Source organism: Aspergillus lucknowensis, assembly GCF_044049455.1.
Source record: "Aspergillus lucknowensis strain CBS 449.75 chromosome Unknown BJX67scaffold_22, whole genome shotgun sequence".
NCBI classification, from domain to species: Eukaryota; Fungi; Ascomycota; class Eurotiomycetes; order Eurotiales; family Aspergillaceae; genus Aspergillus; species Aspergillus lucknowensis.
In genome coordinates, this window is record NW_027263566.1 from 288,909 (window position 1) to 307,781 (window position 18,873).

Genomic DNA, 18,873 nt, shown 5'->3' on the forward strand with positions numbered 1-18,873 from the left:
TCCTTTGAACTGAAAAAGAAAGGATAAAGCAGTGAACGTGATTCCTCTAGAACCTAGTGACAACCCTTAAGGGAAGGGCAGGTTGGATGATCATAACTATCATATTCCAATAGAAACATTAGACCATGAGAATAAAGAAAGAAAAGGATGCCATTATGAAACGATTTTATTTATGCCTTGATCGCTCCACCCAATGCACCACCACCGAATTGCTGCCCACCAGGTCGGCGCTGTTGACCACCGGGTAATCTCGGCCCACCACGGGGCTGACCTCCACGTCCTTGACCGCGGCCACCACGGGCGCCAGCACCCTGATCGCGCTGGAAGGCATTGGCCATGCCCTGTGTGCGTTGCTCGAGAGTCTTCTCGTTGGCCTCGAGTAGGTTCATAGATTTGTCGGCGAGTGTGACGATCTGGGACTGGAGGCGAGAGAGCTCGACGCCCTTGCGGAAGACAATGGCGTTGTTGACCTGATCGAGGGCAGCGGCGAGTTCCTCGTGGGAGATCATGCGGCTAATTATGGCGGCGATCTTCTTCTCGGGAAGCTCGAACATGCTCGACAGGGTGGAGATAGATAGGCTGTCGTAGAATGGGGCGTAGGTGAATAGATATGTACGAAGCCCCTCCTCTTGGATCTGCTGAGAGAGCATCTCCTTGATCTTGTCGGGTTGCGGCATAAGGTCCCAGATCTTAATGGAGTTGAGCATTTCCGCAGCCTTCTTCCAGTCGCCCGCAGCGAGGAACTTGGCGCTCATGATAACGCCGTCACGGGTGTTCTCTGCAGGGCCGGTGAAGACTTGGCGCTCGTTGTAGTCGAGCATACGCCGGAAGGTCTTGGAGATGACGCGGCGCTTCATCTCGGGGGAGGAGGAAGTTTGAGCCATCAAAGGGACTTCAAGGAACATGCTTGATGTAAGGTAAATGCACTCAAGCAATTCCAGGTTGATGTGCATGTGAAAGGGGAGTTGGCGCTGACGCTCGAGACGCTCCTGTTCGGGCGAGACAGTGGAATAGCGTTGGAGAATGATGCCTTGAGCGAGAAGTTCTTTCTGGCGTCCGCTACCGCAGATCTCGGAGAGTGTGTTCTGAGCTTCATAAATAAGGCCAGCACGGAAAGCGCATAGACCAATCTGAACGAGAGTCCTGTTGAAGAGGATCTGGGAGCTGACGTCGAAGTTGGCGATGTTTTCAGACAAGTGAGACATGAGCATCAGATCTCGGGAGCGGTAGTACTGGTCGTGAAGGGCGAGGAAGTAGATCTGGCTCAGCATAGCGCGAGCCCTGAGGATACCATCGCTGTTTTTGAAGAGGTAGTTGCAGAGCGTGTTAACAAGCGCCTGGGCTTCGCCAGAGTTGCCACGAGGAGTAATAGTGGAATCCAGACCCTCGGGAAGAGACTTGCCCGTGCCATCTTCCAGAATTGTAACGACCTGCGAGGGTTTGAAGTAAATGTGCTCCAGCCTGCGCATCACCACACGGTTGAGGCTGTCTTGGCGAGCATCATTTTTCTCCCGTTTCGTCAGGCCCTCAACGTAGATCTGAGTTCGCACAAGATTGGTATACAGCTGCTTCTCATCACTCAGACGATCGATGTACTCGGCGGTGTGCGGGTCGATATGCTGCAGAGACCTCGTGAGCTCATCATCCAACCTCTCAACATACGAGACAATACTGCCTGGGATGAAGAGTGTCTCGCCAGAAGCAACTTGGGGTTGCTTCTCATCATCCTCCCATTCTTCAGCGCCTTCACTGACAACGTAGTCACGGTTCGTCTCGAGAACGGAGAGCAGGGTAGCAAATTCTTGCTCGGCAGCCTTCCAGTGGTCGACGGCCATGTAGGAAGCGGTAGATGTAGTAGTGAGGTCGAAGCGTGTGGAGATGAGGGTAAGGTAGACACGGATGCGCTGGTATGGAGTCTGGGCGACTTCCAGGAGCTTCTCCATCGTCTTGATCTGTTCGAGGCGGTCTGTGTTTTTCTTTCCTCGCGACTCAACGATGACGCGCAAGTGCTTGAGAATGCTCTCTGGGGTATATTGGAGTGTCTTTCCGCCACGGCCAACGGTCGCAAATCCATCATCGTCCCCTGGCGCGGCAGCAGGCGCCTCAATACGCTCCAGCTTGGTCAGACGGGGGGCAGACGGGGCAGGCTTCTTCACCTCCTCCTCGTCACTCTCCAGATAATCTTCCTTGTTTGCCCGGTATTTCTCGATCTGTGCAGTATACTCCTTGTTGTTTTTCTTGATCTTCTGCTTGATGGCGTTGAAACCTTTGGCGTTGCTCGCGTTCATCTTCTTATTAGACGACTTTTGCTTGGTCACAGCCTCGTTGACGAAATCTTCGAGGTCCGCAACGGTCTTGACGTAGATCTTCGGAACGGGGCCGGACTGAATAACCTTGACAATCTGACGATTCAGCTTGTCGAATTCTAGAACATCGTGTTAGCACCATCATGCCATCTCAAGATGACTCAAAAGAATCGCAAGCCATCCAAGTGAACAAGCCCACGAACCTGCCGAAATAACCGCCCAGTCGTTAATCTTCTGCGCATTCTCAATCAACTTGATCGTGCTCTCCAACTCTTCCAGCCTCTTGTTCTTCGCACTTTTAACAACCTTGACCACATCCTCGTCCTCGCTCTCCTCGCTCTCGGACACATTCCTCATAAAACGACTAGCACCGGTTTTTCCAGCCTCCTCATCCGAAGACTCCTCCTCAGAGGACTCGGGCTCCTCGCTCGACTCTTCATCTTCAGACTGTTCGACCTCCTCATCGCTGTAGAGCTCCTCCTCCTCGGAGGCACTGCTCTCGGAATCACTATCGCCGTAGAAAAAGCGCGACATGGTTGCAGGGTATTCGAGTGCAAAGCACCTGTCGACGTCGTGGGGAGTGTAAAACGGGGTTGCTCCGGTTTGTTCAGACGTGCTTTTGCCTGCGCAGGAAAATCCCGTTGTGAGGGTTCGAAGCCGCAGCGACGTTGGGCGGTGAGCCACACAAATTTAAGCGAGAGGGCGCCTAACCGCATTTGGGAGTATATGCCACTCCCCGCCTCTGCAGATCTTCGATCGAACCTCCAAGGTCATCGACGGAGTAACTTTGTCAATATCGGGACAACTTCGAACTTCATAGAGTCATGCCACCTTCTCGACTCTTGCTCGCCGCGTTGATTCCTTCTTTGGGCCGGAACACCATTGTGTGGTGATCCAAAGCTCCAGGAGGGTTTCTTCTCCGTCCCAACGCGCCCACCCCTCCAGATATATCACTGGCACGTGTTAAGAGCCTCGATGCTCGGATTGTTACTATCTGTAGTACTGAAACTCGGTTGCGTATTTTTGCTTTCTACTCGATTCACGCTCTTAGATTCCGCGGTTGACATTTAGAACGACCCAGCCTCCAGAAACATATAATCCGTCATTAGCAATCTTCATCGAAAGACGACGCCGAAAAGCATCGATCTCATAGCGCCTACTCTCAGTTAACATGTCTATAGCAAGTGATATCATAATGCTGGTACTAATGCAATATATACATCCGAAAGCGAACAATGCCCGCCAACAACAGATTCCCAGAGGTGTGCTCAATCTATGCTAAATCGCAAAGCTGGAATGGTTAACCAGATAGAGACCGCTTGCAAGGAGCTTTTCAGGACCGTGGACCGGTAAGAGCATGCCATATTCGTCGCGTGGATTCAATCGTGCCAGGAGTGGTATGAGAACCTTAGACAGCCGTTGTCATCATGTAACTCAATTCTTCGTGAGCTTCGCGGGTTCGGAGATGAAGACGCTCAGCAGGCAGGAGGTTTTGCTGGGAACCCCGGAAGCGATCCTGGCACACACTGGTATTTTAGACCTGAGTATCCAAGCTATAATAATACCGTCCCTCCATCTCCTGGGAGAAGAACGGAATAGACGCATCAAAATGAAAAAAAAAAAAAAATGAAGTCGAATCAGGAGCGATAAACCGCGGGGCTTCCGCCGAAATAGCAGGTGCGAAGCGAAAGAGAGGAAAAGAGAACGAAAATATAAATGTAAAACAACGGCGAAATAAATCGGTTCCCCCATGCACGCTTGATTGTGCCAGACGCAGCACATCCACGAAAGTCGGATAGGTGGATGGCGGCCCCAAACTCTGGTGTAGCTATCGCGGCCGAAGTAGCTGCGACAGTAGCAAAGGTGTTCGTAAAACCTTCAGAGCATCTGAGTATGCCAAATCCCAGGTAATGGACCCGTCTGCTCATAGTCACGGGGTTCAGGAGTGGTTACAGCCTGGCTGTTCGTGTCTTGCCGATACGACCACCAATTCTCCGCAACAAAAGCATTCCAGGTAGAGAGAGACGGGTGTGTACGGTATCAGCTCGGTACTGGAAGTCCTGTAGCTAGAGGCGGGGTACAGAGGAACCCGACGGTAATCGAATCTCAAACGTCACACAACCATAACAGCATTTGGAGCGACTTTGCGGTGGCATCAAGTGTGACTGATGTATATGAAGCATGATTGTACCCTGTAGGAAGAGGAAGCGCCTCATATACGAATATTGCGCGCAATTTTCAGGTTATGCGCCGCGTAAATGTATCTAGTGCCACTGGTTTTGACCCATATAATTATCTCCCATAACACCGTCTTCCAGGGTACGGATGAAATCACGATTTCGTGTAGCGCCGATGCGGCTGCCCCGTCGTCTCTGGTTCGCCGAGTTGGGGTCAACATACCCATCTGCCGGCGGAGGATAGTAGGCTGGGCTCGGCTGCAATCGAATAGGCGCATTTGGGTCGAGGTGGCTCGCAACTCGTTGGATAGTAGGGGGAATTCCCTGCGGGTCCATTGTTGACGCGCGCTGCCGCCCAGCCCTGGTTGTGGCTTGCGCGTAAAGGCTCTGAGAAGGCGCGTACTGCCCTTGAGGCATTTGGCCTGGTATAAGGTTCATTTGGTGGCCGTACGCCGGTGGCTGTGTAGGATACGGCGGGGGGGCCGCTTGTTGGTGTCCGGTGTACATCCCACTATACATGGGTGGTGGCTGAGCATGGGTTGGAGGGTGGTACGGGTTCATTTGCATCGTGTACGCGTTTTGTGCGGCGGATTGCGCATGCGCCGCTCTCTGTTTGCTGGCGGCCTCTGCTTGCTGCTGCTGCTGGATACCAGGTGGGAGAGTCTTGTTGAGTGAGGAGTACTTAAGATTCATTGGAGGGACGAATGGCCCGGTGAATTTTTGTTGTGTGATAAAGGGATGTAGTTTAGCTTGTTGAGGCGACCAGCGCTCCAGGGGATTGATCGAAAGTAGACCACGGACAAAATCGATGAAAGCAACGCGATTGTTGACTTCTACAAAGCATTCTTAGTACTGAGAGAAAATGTGAAACAGAATTGACATACCTCTCTCAATCTCTGCCTGTTTCATATTCTTCCTAGGCATTGGGTAGCTTCGGATAATCTCCTCTAGTGTTGACGCTTGGAAATACTTCTTGCTGGGCTGCTCTTTCGTGTTGCGTTCGCGGGAGTACTGCTCCAGGCTCTTGAGGCGGTAACTTTTTCGACCGAACTCGTCTTGAGTTTTCTCGAAGAAGTCACCTGACTGCTTTCCCATCTCAAGCATCCACGTCGGAGGCAAACCCAGCATCTCCACGATTCGACAGACCTGGTTGTATTCAGAGGAACCCGGGAATAACGGCAAGCCTAGGAAGAGCTCAACGACAATGCAGCCTAGAGACCACATGTCAATCGCGGAAGAATACCTAGGAAGAAATTAGTCTTATTATCTTTTGCATGAAAGGTGTCTCTCAGGGTCGCTTACGGTAGACCAAGTAGCACCTCAGGCGAGCGGTAAAATCTGGATTGTATGTATGTATAAACTGTTTGCCTCTCGTCACAGGCAGACCCGAAGTCAATCACTTTGATAATGGGGCTTTCGAGACTGTAGAAAAGGAAGGGTCAGCTTAATGGCTGCATTGTTAGGGGAACGGGACGGACTTCTTCAATAATATATTCTCCGGTTTTAGGTCGCAGTGGATTAAATGAGCCTTATTTAGGAGGCTCAGCGCGTTTAGTAGTTGTTGTGCAAAGACACGCACAAGTGTGGTGCTCAGCCCTCGGAACTGATTTTGCTTTATCAGTTCATAAAGGTTGACACTGAGTAGCTCAAATGCCAAGCAGAGATGCTGACGGTGTATGAACGTGTCCTTTAGGCGGAGCAAATGGTGGTCGTCGTTTTTATCGTATCTGCTATTGAGCTATTGTTGTGAAATATTAGCAGAAACCCGAGCCTGCTTCATCGTGCGAGGCTTACCAGGTCTAAAACAGACACCTCCATCATGCTCTGATTGAAGTAGGCCGTCTTGTTCTTGATAACTTTGACAGCCACGACCTCTTGAGTCTTGAGATTTTGACACTTCACAACCTGCCCGAACGTACCCTGACCAAGGACGTCAAGAATGAGATAGCGATTCCTATCGGAGTAAGTTAGCCAGAAGATGAAGGTGGCTGAGCAAATATAAGAGTGCGACTGACTTATGGCCTGCCTCTTCGCTTCCCAGAATGTCGTTGACGTATAAAATGTAATCGCTGTCTTCGTTATCGTACCCGTCATTCTTAACGCCCTTGCTGGGTTTAGTGAGGACTCGCCGCGGGTTCCGCGACGACTCGTAATTGAAGTTCGGGTTGCATATCCGATATGTAGAAGGGAGATGGACGGTTAATGCTTGAAGCGGCTACTCGATATTAGAAAGACCCATGGTATCACGGCCAATTGGTATGACACTCACGCTGATGAAGCCACCTTCAGGGTTGGCACGCCTGTACGGAGGTTGCACATTGATGCGAGGCTGGAGTTCCTGAACAGACTTGAGCGTTTGGAATTTCGGGACTGGACCTCGACCTGGTTGTTGAGCGGCCGCAGAGATGGACCCCGATCGGGGAGACTTCCCATCCTGCGCGAATGGCGAACTAAGGTGACTGGCCGGAGATGCGCCAAAGAACTGATCAGAGCTCAAGCTCAGATCTGTGGACTGTAATGGAGGTAGTCTCGGGGGACGGGAACCAGCTACCATAGAATAACACGACGTAAGTCATCTGATCCGAGATTGACTCTAGAGGGAGTGACTTACGACCTGCGGGTGGTGACTGAAATGGCTGAGAAGGCGAGGAGTAATTTGTTGTCCTCGTTGGCGATCGTCGTGGCTGGCTTGACGCGGGCGGGAAAGCATATGAGTTATTGGTTTTCCCTGGACTAGAATTGTACGGTAGGGTCGGGGACAAAACGTTCATCGGCGAGTACCTGCGGGCCGCAGAAGACTCTTCGCTAGGGAGATATTGCGAGGAAGGTCGACTGTGATGGTTGGCCTTCGTCGAGTATTTGGCCCGGTTGTACGGATCCGCATCCTCCATCGTGGTATCAGCGTCAGTGACATAGTCTCGGGTATGTGGTGTTGTGGTGGGAGAAGACGCCATCGAGGCTGGCTTGGAGTTTGTTGTAATCAGAGGCGGTTTAGTAGTGATACTAGGACTTTGGAAGGGTTCGTAAGTGTAACCAACAGGGGGTTGTGATGGCTGTGGCTGGCCGCCGTATTTCGAAGGCAGTTGCTGGGGATTCGGACCCGACGTCAACCCATTATTGTGAATCTGCGCAGGGCGACCCGCTAAGGGGTCTTTATATGGCTGCCACTGGGAATCCATTCTCTCTCCTCCCGTCACGACCGCAGGCAACCGTAGAAGCTTAACCGACGTGAGGACGATCGCCTGGCGCCGTTGACAGCGCACATGAACTGCGATCGGGGATTAGATAGTGTAGCGGGGATCGTAGACGCACGTAGCACGGTCGGGCGGAGACGAGGTAGGAGACGAGCGGATTCTGGTATGCTTCGGAATTTTGGGAAGCACAGCAAAGGGATTGGTGTTTAATCAAGCTATGCGGTACCGCATTATCCTTGTCAGGAGTTGTTATGGGGAGGAAGCTGACCACAGGACATGGGAGGGTGAGTAAAGTACGAGACGGGCGGTCGCAAGTCACAATCCTGAGGGCCTGAGAACGGGCTGGGATGAGAGAGGACAGATGCTGGAGGTCCCGGATAGAGAGGGAAGCCCGAACGAAAGCTCACACTGCAGGGGGACGGCGCGACTGGAATCCCGTCCAGATGGTCGTGCGGAGGGGAGAGGAGGGCAGAGGCAAGAGAGGGAGAAGTGAGGACGGTTGGTGGAGGCGGAGATGCTCCCAGGCTAGAATCTGGACGGCCTCAGGCCGCCCTTGTGGTTGTGGTAACTTTTGTCAGGTAGGGATGGTGGTTGGGCAAGGCACTTTGTGGGCCAGTTTTTGACGGCCAGACGCGCTGCGACAGGCGGCCTCTCCGACAATTCTTCCTCTGCTTGTTGATCTCACTATCGTGGGGTGGATAATTCGCTGGACAAGGCGAGTAGCAATAGAAGCATGGTGCGACCTGAGGAGATACCTGGGTTCCTGTAGTGGCCAGCTCGTAGAGAAAGGGTCCTGAGACAATAAACACCCAATATCATTCTACGATGAATTAATTCTATTTCACTGCCTGGGAGGAGAGCTCCGTGAAAATGAATTCGATGAATTTGGGCCTTTCGCGCGCTGGGCCCCTCTTTACCCAGCCTCGTGGGCGATCCCATTTCAGGTTCCCCATTCAAATCACTTTCAGCTGCCCTTCGAGTCCCAAGGGATCGCGAATTCATACCCTCTCCGCGGAGGCTGTTCGACAATTAACCTGAACTTCATCATCATTGTTCAGGCAGCCTGGGAATATGGGGTATTTCATCCACATGTCGGAGAAAGGGTTGCTGCGGCTGCTTTCCTGGAGAGAGTCTGCAATGAATTGGTCGTCTTACCTTTCTTGGCGCACTCGCAATCTCCAAACAATTCTCCTTCCCCAGCCGCAGCCGTTTTCTTGATTGGAGTCATCCATCATCACCACGGCCATGTCTTTGACTCTAGTCAAAGAGGATGTGAGAAGCTGTTCGCCGATGACTAACATTCTGCCAAAAACTTCGGGCGGTGAGTTGCAGGCTCCAGTCCCCGAACGGTCACCTAACAGTGACGATAATGGAGGAAATCTCTGAGCCGGGTGAAGCAAAAGATAGCTTCGACAGATCCTCACTAAGGCTCATCTTCATGGCGGATCTATCCCATTATGCGGGTCTGTCTTCTTCTTTCGTTTCCTACGGCTAACTGTGAAGTGCCTCTATCATGATAATTCACCATCTGCTTCATACATTAGGCGGCATCTCGCCTGTCACTTCATAGAATCTTGGCCGAGAGCGAGATCTCGAGCTGCCAACCAGCCTTGTAGCTCAGAATCAACCTTTACGGGTCTCAGCCGCCGTATATACTTCTTTCAACGTTTGAGCCAAGCGATCTAACGTCTCATACCTCACTGAGAATCTCCGCATCACTCAAGATGGTTGGAAATGTAAAGGACGAACAAGATGGCTCTACTCGAGTACATGACTTGGAAAACCAGCAGGAGTCTGTCCCCGAGACTACTCATCGACCTCAGCCGGCGGGTGGGCCGGGAGAGACGCAAGATCTTCCCGAAGCTGCAGACGAAGCGAGCCGATTGAGGGAGCTTCATGCTGATATCCGCGACCAGGATACTTTGGAAAGGGATATCACGCGTCAGGTAATTATTGTTCTCGCCAGCCACGAACGTCGTTCTGACCGAAATTACAGGCCGATAGATTGCTTATGGAGCAAGCCGATGAACGGGATCGTAAGAGACTGGAAAAGACGAGGTTTGAAAAAGAGTACGACTCACATCTACCCGTTTGTAATGGCATACTTATTTGTTCTTGTCAGAAAACTCGAATCGCAGATCTTGAGGTCTCATCAGCGTCTTGCACAGCCAATCGGCACGTCGGCCCGAGTTCGCCTGAAAAATGATATAGAAAAGCTAGAGGCGCGTAACACCGCACTGGCGAATGACCTCAAAGAAATTCAGCAGCGTATCGATGACAGGCACCAAGAGCAGGAAACGAATCTGGAGGCGAGTGGGACAGGGAGGATGCCCAATGAATCTCGCAGGGACTATCTTATTAGGACTGGAAAAATCACACCGTTTTCGCGCATGGGGACTGGACCCAATGCGGGCCCATTGGCGAGCCTCCAGGATGCGCTTATTGACGCGGAGGATGAGCGTGATGAGGTAGAGGCATTGGAGCAGGTAAAAGCGAGATCTGCCGTCTCCCATCGTCATCTAGTGCGCCCGGGGTTTGGCTTTGACGAAGCTAGCGAATCGAGTGTTGCAGAGGAGCCGTTTACTGAACGGCCGGGGAAGAGGCGAAAACTACAGAACGAATCCCAACAAATCCGGGAATCAGTTCAAACAGAGGACTCAGATCTGGGAATAGGAGCTCTTTCAGATGGTCAGGTACCCGAAGACCGTGACGATTCGGAGGGTTACGTTGAGCACGAAGAGCAGGAAACCTCATCGGAAGACGACTCTAATTTCGTGACCGAGGAAAGGCCAGCGCGGCCAGTGGCTCGAAAGAAAGCAAAAGCTGCTGACGGGATGGAAGACTTTAGCGGGTTAGATGATGGGAACGAAAAGATTTATCAGTCGAGGCTTCAAAGTTGGGTTCATCAGAGAAGTGCTGCTCGGAAACGTGCTCGAAAAATTCGCGAGCTAGGCACAGAGCATGTTCCTGAATCAGAGGAAGAAGGCACTCATGCGTCCGATGAAGAGGAAGAGTGGCTCATGCCACATCCTACTCAACCAGACCTACTCCTGGATAATGGATACCGCGTTCCGGGTGATATCCACCCTCTCTTATTTGATTACCAGAAGACTGGGGTGCAGTGGATGTGGGAGCTGCATCAGCAACAAGTCGGGGGCATCATTGGTGACGAGATGGGTCTAGGAAAGACAATTCAAACCATTGCTTTTCTAGCTGGCCTTCATTATAGCACGAAACTGACCAAGCCCATCGTTGTCGTCTGTCCTGCCACCGTTATGAAGCAATGGGTTAACGAATTCCACCGCTGGTGGCCTCCATTCCGGGTTTCTATTCTGCATACCTCAGGCAGTGGTATGGTCAGCATCAAAAACGAGAGCAGCCGGGAGGATGCACTCGTATCGGGGGCTTACGGGGCGGGTAGCTCTAACAGCGCCTTAAAAGCGGCGAGGAAGGTCGTTAAGAGGGTGGTCGAGGAAGGCCATGTGCTCGTCACCACTTACTCAGGGCTGCAGAGCTACGCCTCTCTCTTGATCCCAGTCGAATGGGGCGGGGCAATCCTTGATGAGGGCCACAAAATCCGGAATCCGAATACTTCCATTACGATACACTGCAAAGAGCTTCGCACTCCACATCGTATCATACTTTCGGGCACACCGATGCAGAACAACCTCACTGAGCTCTGGTCGTTATTCGACTTCGTTTTCCCTATGCGTCTGGGCACGTTGGTGAACTTTCGAAACCAGTTTGACTTTCCGATAAGGCAAGGAGGATATGCGAATGCCTCGAATCTGCAGGTACAGACGGCAGCCAAGTGCGCAGAAACCCTTAAAGACGCTATTAGCCCCTACCTTCTCCAGCGGTTCAAGATCGACGTGGCGGCCGATCTGCCCAAGAAGAGCGAGCAGGTCCTGTTCTGCAGGCTGACAAAGCCGCAGAGACAGGCATATATGGCATTCTTGGGCTCTGAGGAAATGCAATCTATCCTACGAGGCCGAAGGCAAGTATTGTACGGAGTCGACATATTACGAAAGATATGCAATCATCCTGATCTCCAAAGCCATAAATTACTGCATACCAAGACGAGCTATGGGAATGCCACAAAGTCCGGGAAGATGCAAGTGGTCAAATCGCTGCTCGAGCTGTGGAAGGCTACCGGCCATAAGACGTTGCTGTTTGCACAGCATCGGATAATGTTGGACATCTTGGAGAAATTCATCAGGTCTCTGTCAGGGTTCAAATATCGCCGTATGGATGGGACTACGCCTATTCATCACCGACAGTCTTTGGTCGACGAGTTCAATAACGATTCGAATCTGCATGTATTTCTTCTCACCACCAAGGTAGGGGGGTTGGGAGTCAACCTCACTGGGGCGGATCGAGTGATAATCTACGATCCTGACTGGAATCCTTCGACCGATGTGCAAGCCCGAGAGCGTGCATGGAGACTAGGCCAAAAGCGTGATGTCACCATCTATCGACTGATGACTGCTGGAACGATCGAGGAAAAGATATACCATCGTCAAATATTCAAGCAGTTTCTTACGAACAAGATCTTGAAAGATCCCAAACAAAGGCAAACTTTCCAACTTAGCGACTTGCACGACCTTTTTTCTCTAGGGGAGGAGAATCAAGGCCCAACGGAGACTAGCAAGATTTTCAAGGAGGCTGAGGTCACTTACGAAGAAGACGGTGGCGATGCCGCCAAGTTAGTGCATGGAAATGCCCATCAACGTGACGTGCAAGATGAAAAGCAAGACATCAGTAAAGTGACAGGAGTCGCTTCAATCGAGCAGTTCAAGGGGGAGGCGGAGCAGGAGGAAGGAGAACCCGGCAAGAACTCGGAGTCCCGCATCATGGAAGGCATATTTGCCCAATCAGGAGTTCATTCGGCCTTGGAGCACGACCAAATCGTGAATGGCAAGCGCGTCATTCGAGCTGACCCTAAGATTATTGAAGCTGAAGCTAAGCGAGTAGCTGCCGAGGCCGCAGAGGAACTCCGTCGTGCAGGTGAGGCAGCAAGATCAATCCCAATTGGAACCCCAACCTGGACAGGCCAGTTCGGAGTGGCCGGGAGACCCGAGGAATTGCCCCTGCGAGGCCCGTTCGGCGGACGAAGTAGCACAGCGCGGCGAGCGTTAGCCGGGCCATCCTCAGCGAGTATCTTGGCCAACCTTGCGTCCCGTACGCCGTCATCGTCTCGAAGTGCTACGAATAGCCCTGCTCCATCCAACAACCCTAGCGGAAAAGATTTCATCACAATGATCCGAGATTTTATCACCTCTCATGGCGGGTCTGTGTATACGCAGAACTTGATCGATCATTTCAATCATTACTGTACGACGCCGCAGAGGTCAGCGGAATTCAAGGAAATGCTGAAGCAGATTGCAATTCTGGAGAAGGGTGGCCGTAATGGACGGGGGAAGTGGTCGCTCAAGCCAGAGTATGTGAGCAGACGATAAATCTAGCCGGGATGATAGAATCTCACTTAGACGATTACACCTTCGTGTCTTCAAAGCAACTACCAGATTAATCGTGGATGCCATTTTAGATTTCAAATCCAAGCTCTCCAAACATGACGGGGATCTAAGTAAAAGTTCAATCACAATGGATTCTCCATGACTCCCTCTCATAAACCCCCGCGCGCACTGTTCCTGTGTGCAACATCGAGATTATCACCCTCTTGCCCTGCGAACCACCATACCCGATTTATATACAGCAGCTCATCAATAACTCGAATCAACTCCCGCCAACCCTCATCCTCATTCTCAATAAACACCTCACGCGTCCTGAAATTCGTCTTCCTCTCACTCCGCTGCGCATGTATATCTAGATTGGCCGACCAGGAATGTATACCATTTTCCTGTCAGGTTTCATTTCAGCTCATCTGTATCGATAGTGCTTGACGACAAACGTATGACCTTCTATATCTACTCGGGAAAGGATGGAACCTTGTGGTTAATGTGTACACACCCGACTTATGCGCTCCTCTATGCAGCGTCTAGTCCTGCTTCAAGTTATACAGTCCAGGGTTCTTCGCCCGGTGTAACATGTCCTGAGACGGCCAATCGCCGCGGGTCTTAGAAATGATGGATAGAAATGGCATGATTCATTCTCATCAGTTCTATAAGCGTTTGCCTTTTTGCAGTGATGTGTTGAATTCTCGAGTTCTTCGGCAGTCCTGTGCGAATCTGCCATGGGTTGAGGTTGCATCACTCGCGTTCTCTCCGTGAACAAGGGGGATGGCCAAACACAATGCGGAAGAGTGATTTAGTGAGACGTCATTTTCTTTATCTGGCAATGCTAGCCTTTGATGCCGTCTGGTTCGACTCTCCTGGGAAAAGGCGGGTTGAAGGACGGTGGGACTCGTATTATCTCCTCTCACATTTGGTATCCTTGGTTCTCAAGCTTCCCTGTGTATTGAAGTTTCTAGAAACCTTTTCCAGGACTAAATCGGATGGTCTCCCATGACGGTAAGCCGATGATGGGCAGGGAATGTGTGCTTGTACGTTTTGGACCAGCTTTGATGGTGCAAGCGCATAGAGTTCGCAGTGCACGCACCCTTTGCCTAGATGTTTTCGCGTGGCCTTTGATCTTATATCCCTGGTTATGCCACCCTTGCGCGCCAATGGAGGGGGTGTACCAAACCCAGACCGAAATATAATTTTGCATCAGACAGGCACTGGTTTATCCAAGTACCCTCGTTTCAACGTAGGTCACCAAGGCCATGATGTATTCTTTCATCGTCTGTCGAACGGTATGAGATATTTGTGTCGTTTGGCTCCGGGACCGCAATTATTTCCATGAATAGAAAACTGAATATCAGGAACCGGACTCGCAGCTTTGACGGTACTTCATTACTCAACGGACGATCATGATGTCACTTTATTTACCGTATTTCGGTGTCTCCGGCTCAAATATTGAGAGTCAAACAGGCCGGGAGTCGGCACAGATTGAGCGAGGGGGTTATTCTTACGGCCGTATGTGATGCCGAACGTCCTTGAATACCCCGGGTTACTCCTGCGGTGTGCAAACTTGCGGTAAGTTGTTATGGGCGATCACAGAGGAGATGACGAACTTCTTCTGATAAACTGACGCTCGCAACGCCGGAACCTTCGCCGCGAAATAAATTGGGTCGATTCCTGGGTGGCAAGTATAATGTCGGAGTATTCCGTTGATGGTCGATCCCGTCAAGAGGAGCATTCGTGTGCTCTGGTAAAACAGGAGCTGCTCAGAAAATAAAGCTCCCCGACTGAAGGGCGGAACTTCCTCGTCGATTCCTGAGATTGACAATTGAAGATCCCGACTATGGAAGAGACGGTTATATCATATTCTTCTCACTGCTTCCAAGATTCCTCAGCACGTGCCGATGGTGGATATCCTGGGTTTGGCGCGGGAGTTGGATGTCTCGGGCCTAACAAGGCGAAAAAACTTGTTTGTGATACCGCAAAATACAATCCCCTGCGATAGAATCTCAACGATCAGCTCTATCGTCATTCATCATGCTCAAGAGCAGATGCGACGTGCTCTTTGCCTTGTCTTCGTACGAAGGCCTGTCGATGACGAATTGACAATGCCCCACTCGCATCTTTATCAAAGCTGGGGCGCTCGCTTACCTGCTGGGCCTTGTGATCTTCTCTGTCGCGAATTTCCTCTTGAAGGTCCACTGAGAAGATCCGGTTAGCTCTCTGAAGTACTTCCCAGTCGAGGAAGATCGTCGCTTTCCTTGTTGTCGCTCTGCTGAAGATGAGGAACGATGAGACCCAACTGCAGATAATGTCTCACCTTGCCCCTCTCCTCTACAAAAGACATCCATGGGTATCGGGAGCTTGAACATTCCCCTTCATTAAGATTTCGGAGTCGTTTTCCCTCCCACTGGAAGGAACCTTGTGGTTCTCTGCGAACCAATCCACGGGGGTTGCCAGCCGTTGCCACCATTCCCCTGATAAAGCGGCTGTTCCTCCCCGTTCTTCAACAAGCATTCTCTTTGCAGAGAACGCCGTCAACACATTCTTTGGGTATCTATTTCTCCTCTTCGATCTTTATTCGTGCTACATCTCAAGCTCTCTCTTTGAAGATGAAGGTCTTCGGCACACTTTCACTGCTGATCGGCGCTGCCATCACCAGCCCATCGCTCGTCGCGCGCCAAGGCACCAACGTCACTGATACATTCTACTTGAAGACGTCTGGATCTGAAAACCCCGACCATAACGACCTTTACGTTTACGGATATCACACGGGCGCCGGGCTCAACGATGCCGTCCTCACACCAGACGTTGAGACGGCCAGCAAGGGCTACTTGAACGGTACCAACGTTCAGTTTGATCTCCACACGACCTTCCCTTGGGGTCTCTATCCGATAGGTGTCACCAACTATGCTGGTGAGTACTCCTCGCTGTCGCTGTATTTTAAGGAATCGTGTTAACTAACCATGTCGCACAGCTTGGCAATTTGTCGAGCTCAATGCGGGATACGGCATTGAAGGATTCTTCGTCAACAGCACTGGCTTGCAATGGTCGGAGCGGAATGGCTTCGGCGGCTGGCTGGGTAAGTCGGAAACACATATCGCCCACGGTTCGAGCTGACTGACCCCTGTAGTATGCGACTGGTTTCACAATGCACCCCAGCTCTTCTACATCTACCGGTACTATACACCCAAATACCCCGCCTCCTGCAGCGAAGTCAAACTTCTGACTGAGCCCACCGCCTGAATCCCGGACCTGACATGACTCCTTCGCCACACCTCTGGGGATGACGCGCGTGGCGCGGAGTGATGATTCATAAAGTTTGGCGGAGTCTGGTGTGGAGGATGGCTGTGGCCGTTGTATCTCTGGTTTCCCTGGTGTGTTTGTCTGGGGTTCCCGGACCTGACAACCATGTTTTGCGTTTAAATTGGATGCCTATGACGCCATCGATTTCGAATTTCGACGGAAGGATTTCGATTGGATGGTGGGAATTGAATTATGTCTTCCAAGGGGTCATCAAATCGTTGTATCTGGTAAAAAGGAGATCATCATGCATCTTTGGAATCAATAATTGGCAATAGTACATGATCCTACTGCTGGTTTCTGATGTTAGCGCAAGCCAAGAATCAAAATGCCTTTGAGATGTCTGCATACAAGACGTTCAAAACCACACGAAGTTGACAGCTGAAGTAGCTCGATTTTATGTAGAAATGAGGCTCATACTCAAATAAGTTGGGTATGGTTGTTGATGATGGCAATTGTGATGGCCAGACAAAAAAGGGACGTGCCTGAGGCCAGATGATCGGCCAAAAATAGCCCAGACTTTGTCTCACATGTCATCCCAATCGGGTTAAGCCATCTGATCTCTGGTTCTCTGGTCGCTTCGATTCTTTCTGGCCTGGCCATCGTCCTTTTCTTCTCTCTCTGCAGCATTTGCGTTATCCTGCTTCTCATCCTTTTCTCCGGATTTATCTGCTCCTCCTTCGTCCTCGTTTCCTCTCTTCATTGGGGCGAATCGTCCAGTCACTCGCTTGTTTACGCTCGCTCTCGGCCTCCACTCGTTTCAGGAGAGACCCTTAAACACTGAACGATATCAGCCGATTTGCCCTTTTCAAATCCCACATAACAGCCACTGTTTGGTCTCCGGCTCCCGATCGCTTGCTTATCGTCATCTTGATTCCTCGATTGAGTGTCACCTCCCGCCCGTCACCACTGTGTCGTTTCGCTTCGGGGGCTATCAACGCTCGTTGCTGTGGACAGCCAACATTTGATACCTTGGGTCCTGACTTTGAATTGGACTTGAATACACTGAACTGAAGTCGGGAGGATAACCGAGCCCCCGCTTCCTTCAACTCAAGGCAAGGCAGCTGCACAACGGCCAGGCCTTCACATTATGCGTTTCATCACGCTCTTCCCCTTGGTGTGCCTCCTTTTGCTGACCGTGCTTTCGGCGGCATGGCGAGTGGAGGAAATGCGGATGGTCCATGGGCAACTCTTACCGAGACAAGAAAGTGAGTCTCGTTGAGTTACTGGTGACTGATGCTTTTGGTCGATGAGTTAACGTGCGAATTATTAGACTCAGATTCTGAAAACGAGCCCCCAACCACGGGCGCTACTCCCACAACTGACGCCCCCGAGGAAACCGGTAGCTCAGAATCCTCCTCGACCGATGACAATAATGACAGCGAGGAGACAGATACTGCGACCGTTACCTCGTCTGGCTCACACTCAACACACACCGGTGGTTCAAACAAAACAACGTCTGTTGACCCTCGCCTCCCGCCTGGTGGCATCTCAATGATTACTCCTAAGCCTACGTCGACCACCTATTACAAGGTTGGCGATGAACTCACTTTTGTTTGGAACTATACCTCTCTATCGAACACGCCTTCAGCAGTGAATGTTGTTGCTTCGTGCAGTCTGAACAGCGAAACCTATACTATCTCCAGCAACATGAGCGTCTCGGAGACCCAAAGCGTTGTCTGGGACACAAAGAAGTATCAGGCCAATGCTACAGTTCCGCTACTCACGGCAACCTATACCTTGATCGTGTATGATGAGAGCAAGGAGATCGATGATGTTGCCAGCGCTGGCGAGCTCAGTTCTCAGAACCGCTACTATTTTGGGATGTATGTCTCGCAGGACTATGAAGATCTAGAGAGTATGTTTCCTGAACCACCCAAATGCCCGCAACCTCTTCGCTAACGCGCTCCCAGATTTTGTCTGCGCGACGTGTAGCGGTGCCCTCTCCTCGACGGAGCTCCAGGCTCTCAAATTTGGCGTGGGAATGGCCTTAATCACTGTCGCATCCTTTACCTGGTTTGCTACCGGATTTGGCATCTTCTCCACCTGAATTCCATCGAAACCCTCGTCATGAATATCTATATCTACATATGCATTCTGAAAAATTTGCATCGAGCCGAGCGATTTCCGGTTTCAGTTTTTTTTTCATGATAATAGCGTCTCTATCAGGAGGGTGGCTGGCGTTCATTGTGTGTCTATTTGATTTGCATCCAACTAAGATAAGTCTGGTTTTGTGGGAATGATTGTGATTTGCTCTTTTCTTTTTTCGCCTACGCTTCTATGTTTGTCCTTGATTCTGCGCATGCTTTTATTTTTTGTACCCCTCTTGGAGAGTGGGACCTCATATAATATTCTCTGGATGACGACATACTCGTGCCTTCCCTGTCCATATGATGACTTCGTTGATTGAAATTCTCCTCTGGCGGACACC

At 51.0% G+C, this 18,873-nt stretch overlaps 6 protein-coding genes across 6 annotated transcripts; 4 read left to right on the forward strand and 2 right to left on the reverse strand.

The window, feature by feature from the left end:
* Positions 1-34: 34 nt before the first annotated feature.
* nip1 (translation initiation factor eIF3 core subunit c) lies at positions 35-3,290 on the reverse strand. Its single transcript, XM_071024418.1, has 2 exons — positions 2,510-3,290; positions 35-2,425 (listed from the first exon to the last, which is right to left on the reverse strand). The coding sequence occupies exons 1-2, from the start codon at positions 2,838-2,840 to the stop codon at positions 171-173; spliced, it is 2,586 nt and encodes an 861-aa protein (XP_070885875.1). The 5' UTR covers positions 2,841-3,290; the 3' UTR covers positions 35-170.
* Positions 3,291-4,329: 1,039 nt separating this feature from the next.
* Positions 4,330-7,843, reverse strand: BJX67DRAFT_119876 (putative protein kinase Yak1). Its single transcript, XM_071024417.1, has 8 exons — positions 7,095-7,843; positions 6,753-7,030; positions 6,499-6,698; positions 6,278-6,437; positions 5,962-6,221; positions 5,786-5,905; positions 5,368-5,726; positions 4,330-5,316 (listed from the first exon to the last, which is right to left on the reverse strand). The coding sequence occupies exons 1-8, from the start codon at positions 7,660-7,662 to the stop codon at positions 4,571-4,573; spliced, it is 2,691 nt and encodes an 896-aa protein (XP_070885876.1). The 5' UTR covers positions 7,663-7,843; the 3' UTR covers positions 4,330-4,570.
* Positions 7,844-8,934: 1,091 nt separating this feature from the next.
* On the forward strand, positions 8,935-13,295 carry BJX67DRAFT_119834 (DNA-dependent ATPase RAD26). Its single transcript, XM_071024414.1, has 3 exons — positions 8,935-9,623; positions 9,674-9,747; positions 9,800-13,295. Exons 1-3 carry the CDS (start codon positions 9,402-9,404, stop codon positions 13,134-13,136), a joined length of 3,633 nt encoding a protein of 1,210 aa, XP_070885877.1. The 5' UTR covers positions 8,935-9,401; the 3' UTR covers positions 13,137-13,295.
* A 2,230-nt stretch (positions 13,296-15,525) lies between these two features.
* Positions 15,526-16,510, forward strand: BJX67DRAFT_119865 (uncharacterized protein). Its single transcript, XM_071024416.1, has 4 exons — positions 15,526-15,692; positions 15,752-16,055; positions 16,117-16,221; positions 16,273-16,510. The coding sequence occupies exons 2-4, from the start codon at positions 15,752-15,754 to the stop codon at positions 16,383-16,385; spliced, it is 522 nt and encodes a 173-aa protein (XP_070885878.1). The 5' UTR covers positions 15,526-15,692; the 3' UTR covers positions 16,386-16,510.
* Positions 16,033-16,863, forward strand: BJX67DRAFT_354353 (uncharacterized protein). The gene is made up of 3 exons (XM_071029205.1): positions 16,033-16,055; positions 16,117-16,738; positions 16,797-16,863. Exon 2 carries the CDS (start codon positions 16,448-16,450, stop codon positions 16,718-16,720), a length of 273 nt encoding a protein of 90 aa, XP_070885879.1. The 5' UTR covers positions 16,033-16,055; positions 16,117-16,447; the 3' UTR covers positions 16,721-16,738; positions 16,797-16,863.
* Positions 16,864-17,379: 516 nt separating this feature from the next.
* BJX67DRAFT_120035 (uncharacterized protein) lies at positions 17,380-18,587 on the forward strand. Its single transcript, XM_071024419.1, has 3 exons — positions 17,380-17,650; positions 17,716-18,300; positions 18,356-18,587. The coding sequence occupies exons 1-3, from the start codon at positions 17,533-17,535 to the stop codon at positions 18,490-18,492; spliced, it is 840 nt and encodes a 279-aa protein (XP_070885880.1). The 5' UTR covers positions 17,380-17,532; the 3' UTR covers positions 18,493-18,587.
* The last annotated feature ends 286 nt before the right edge of the window (positions 18,588-18,873 follow it).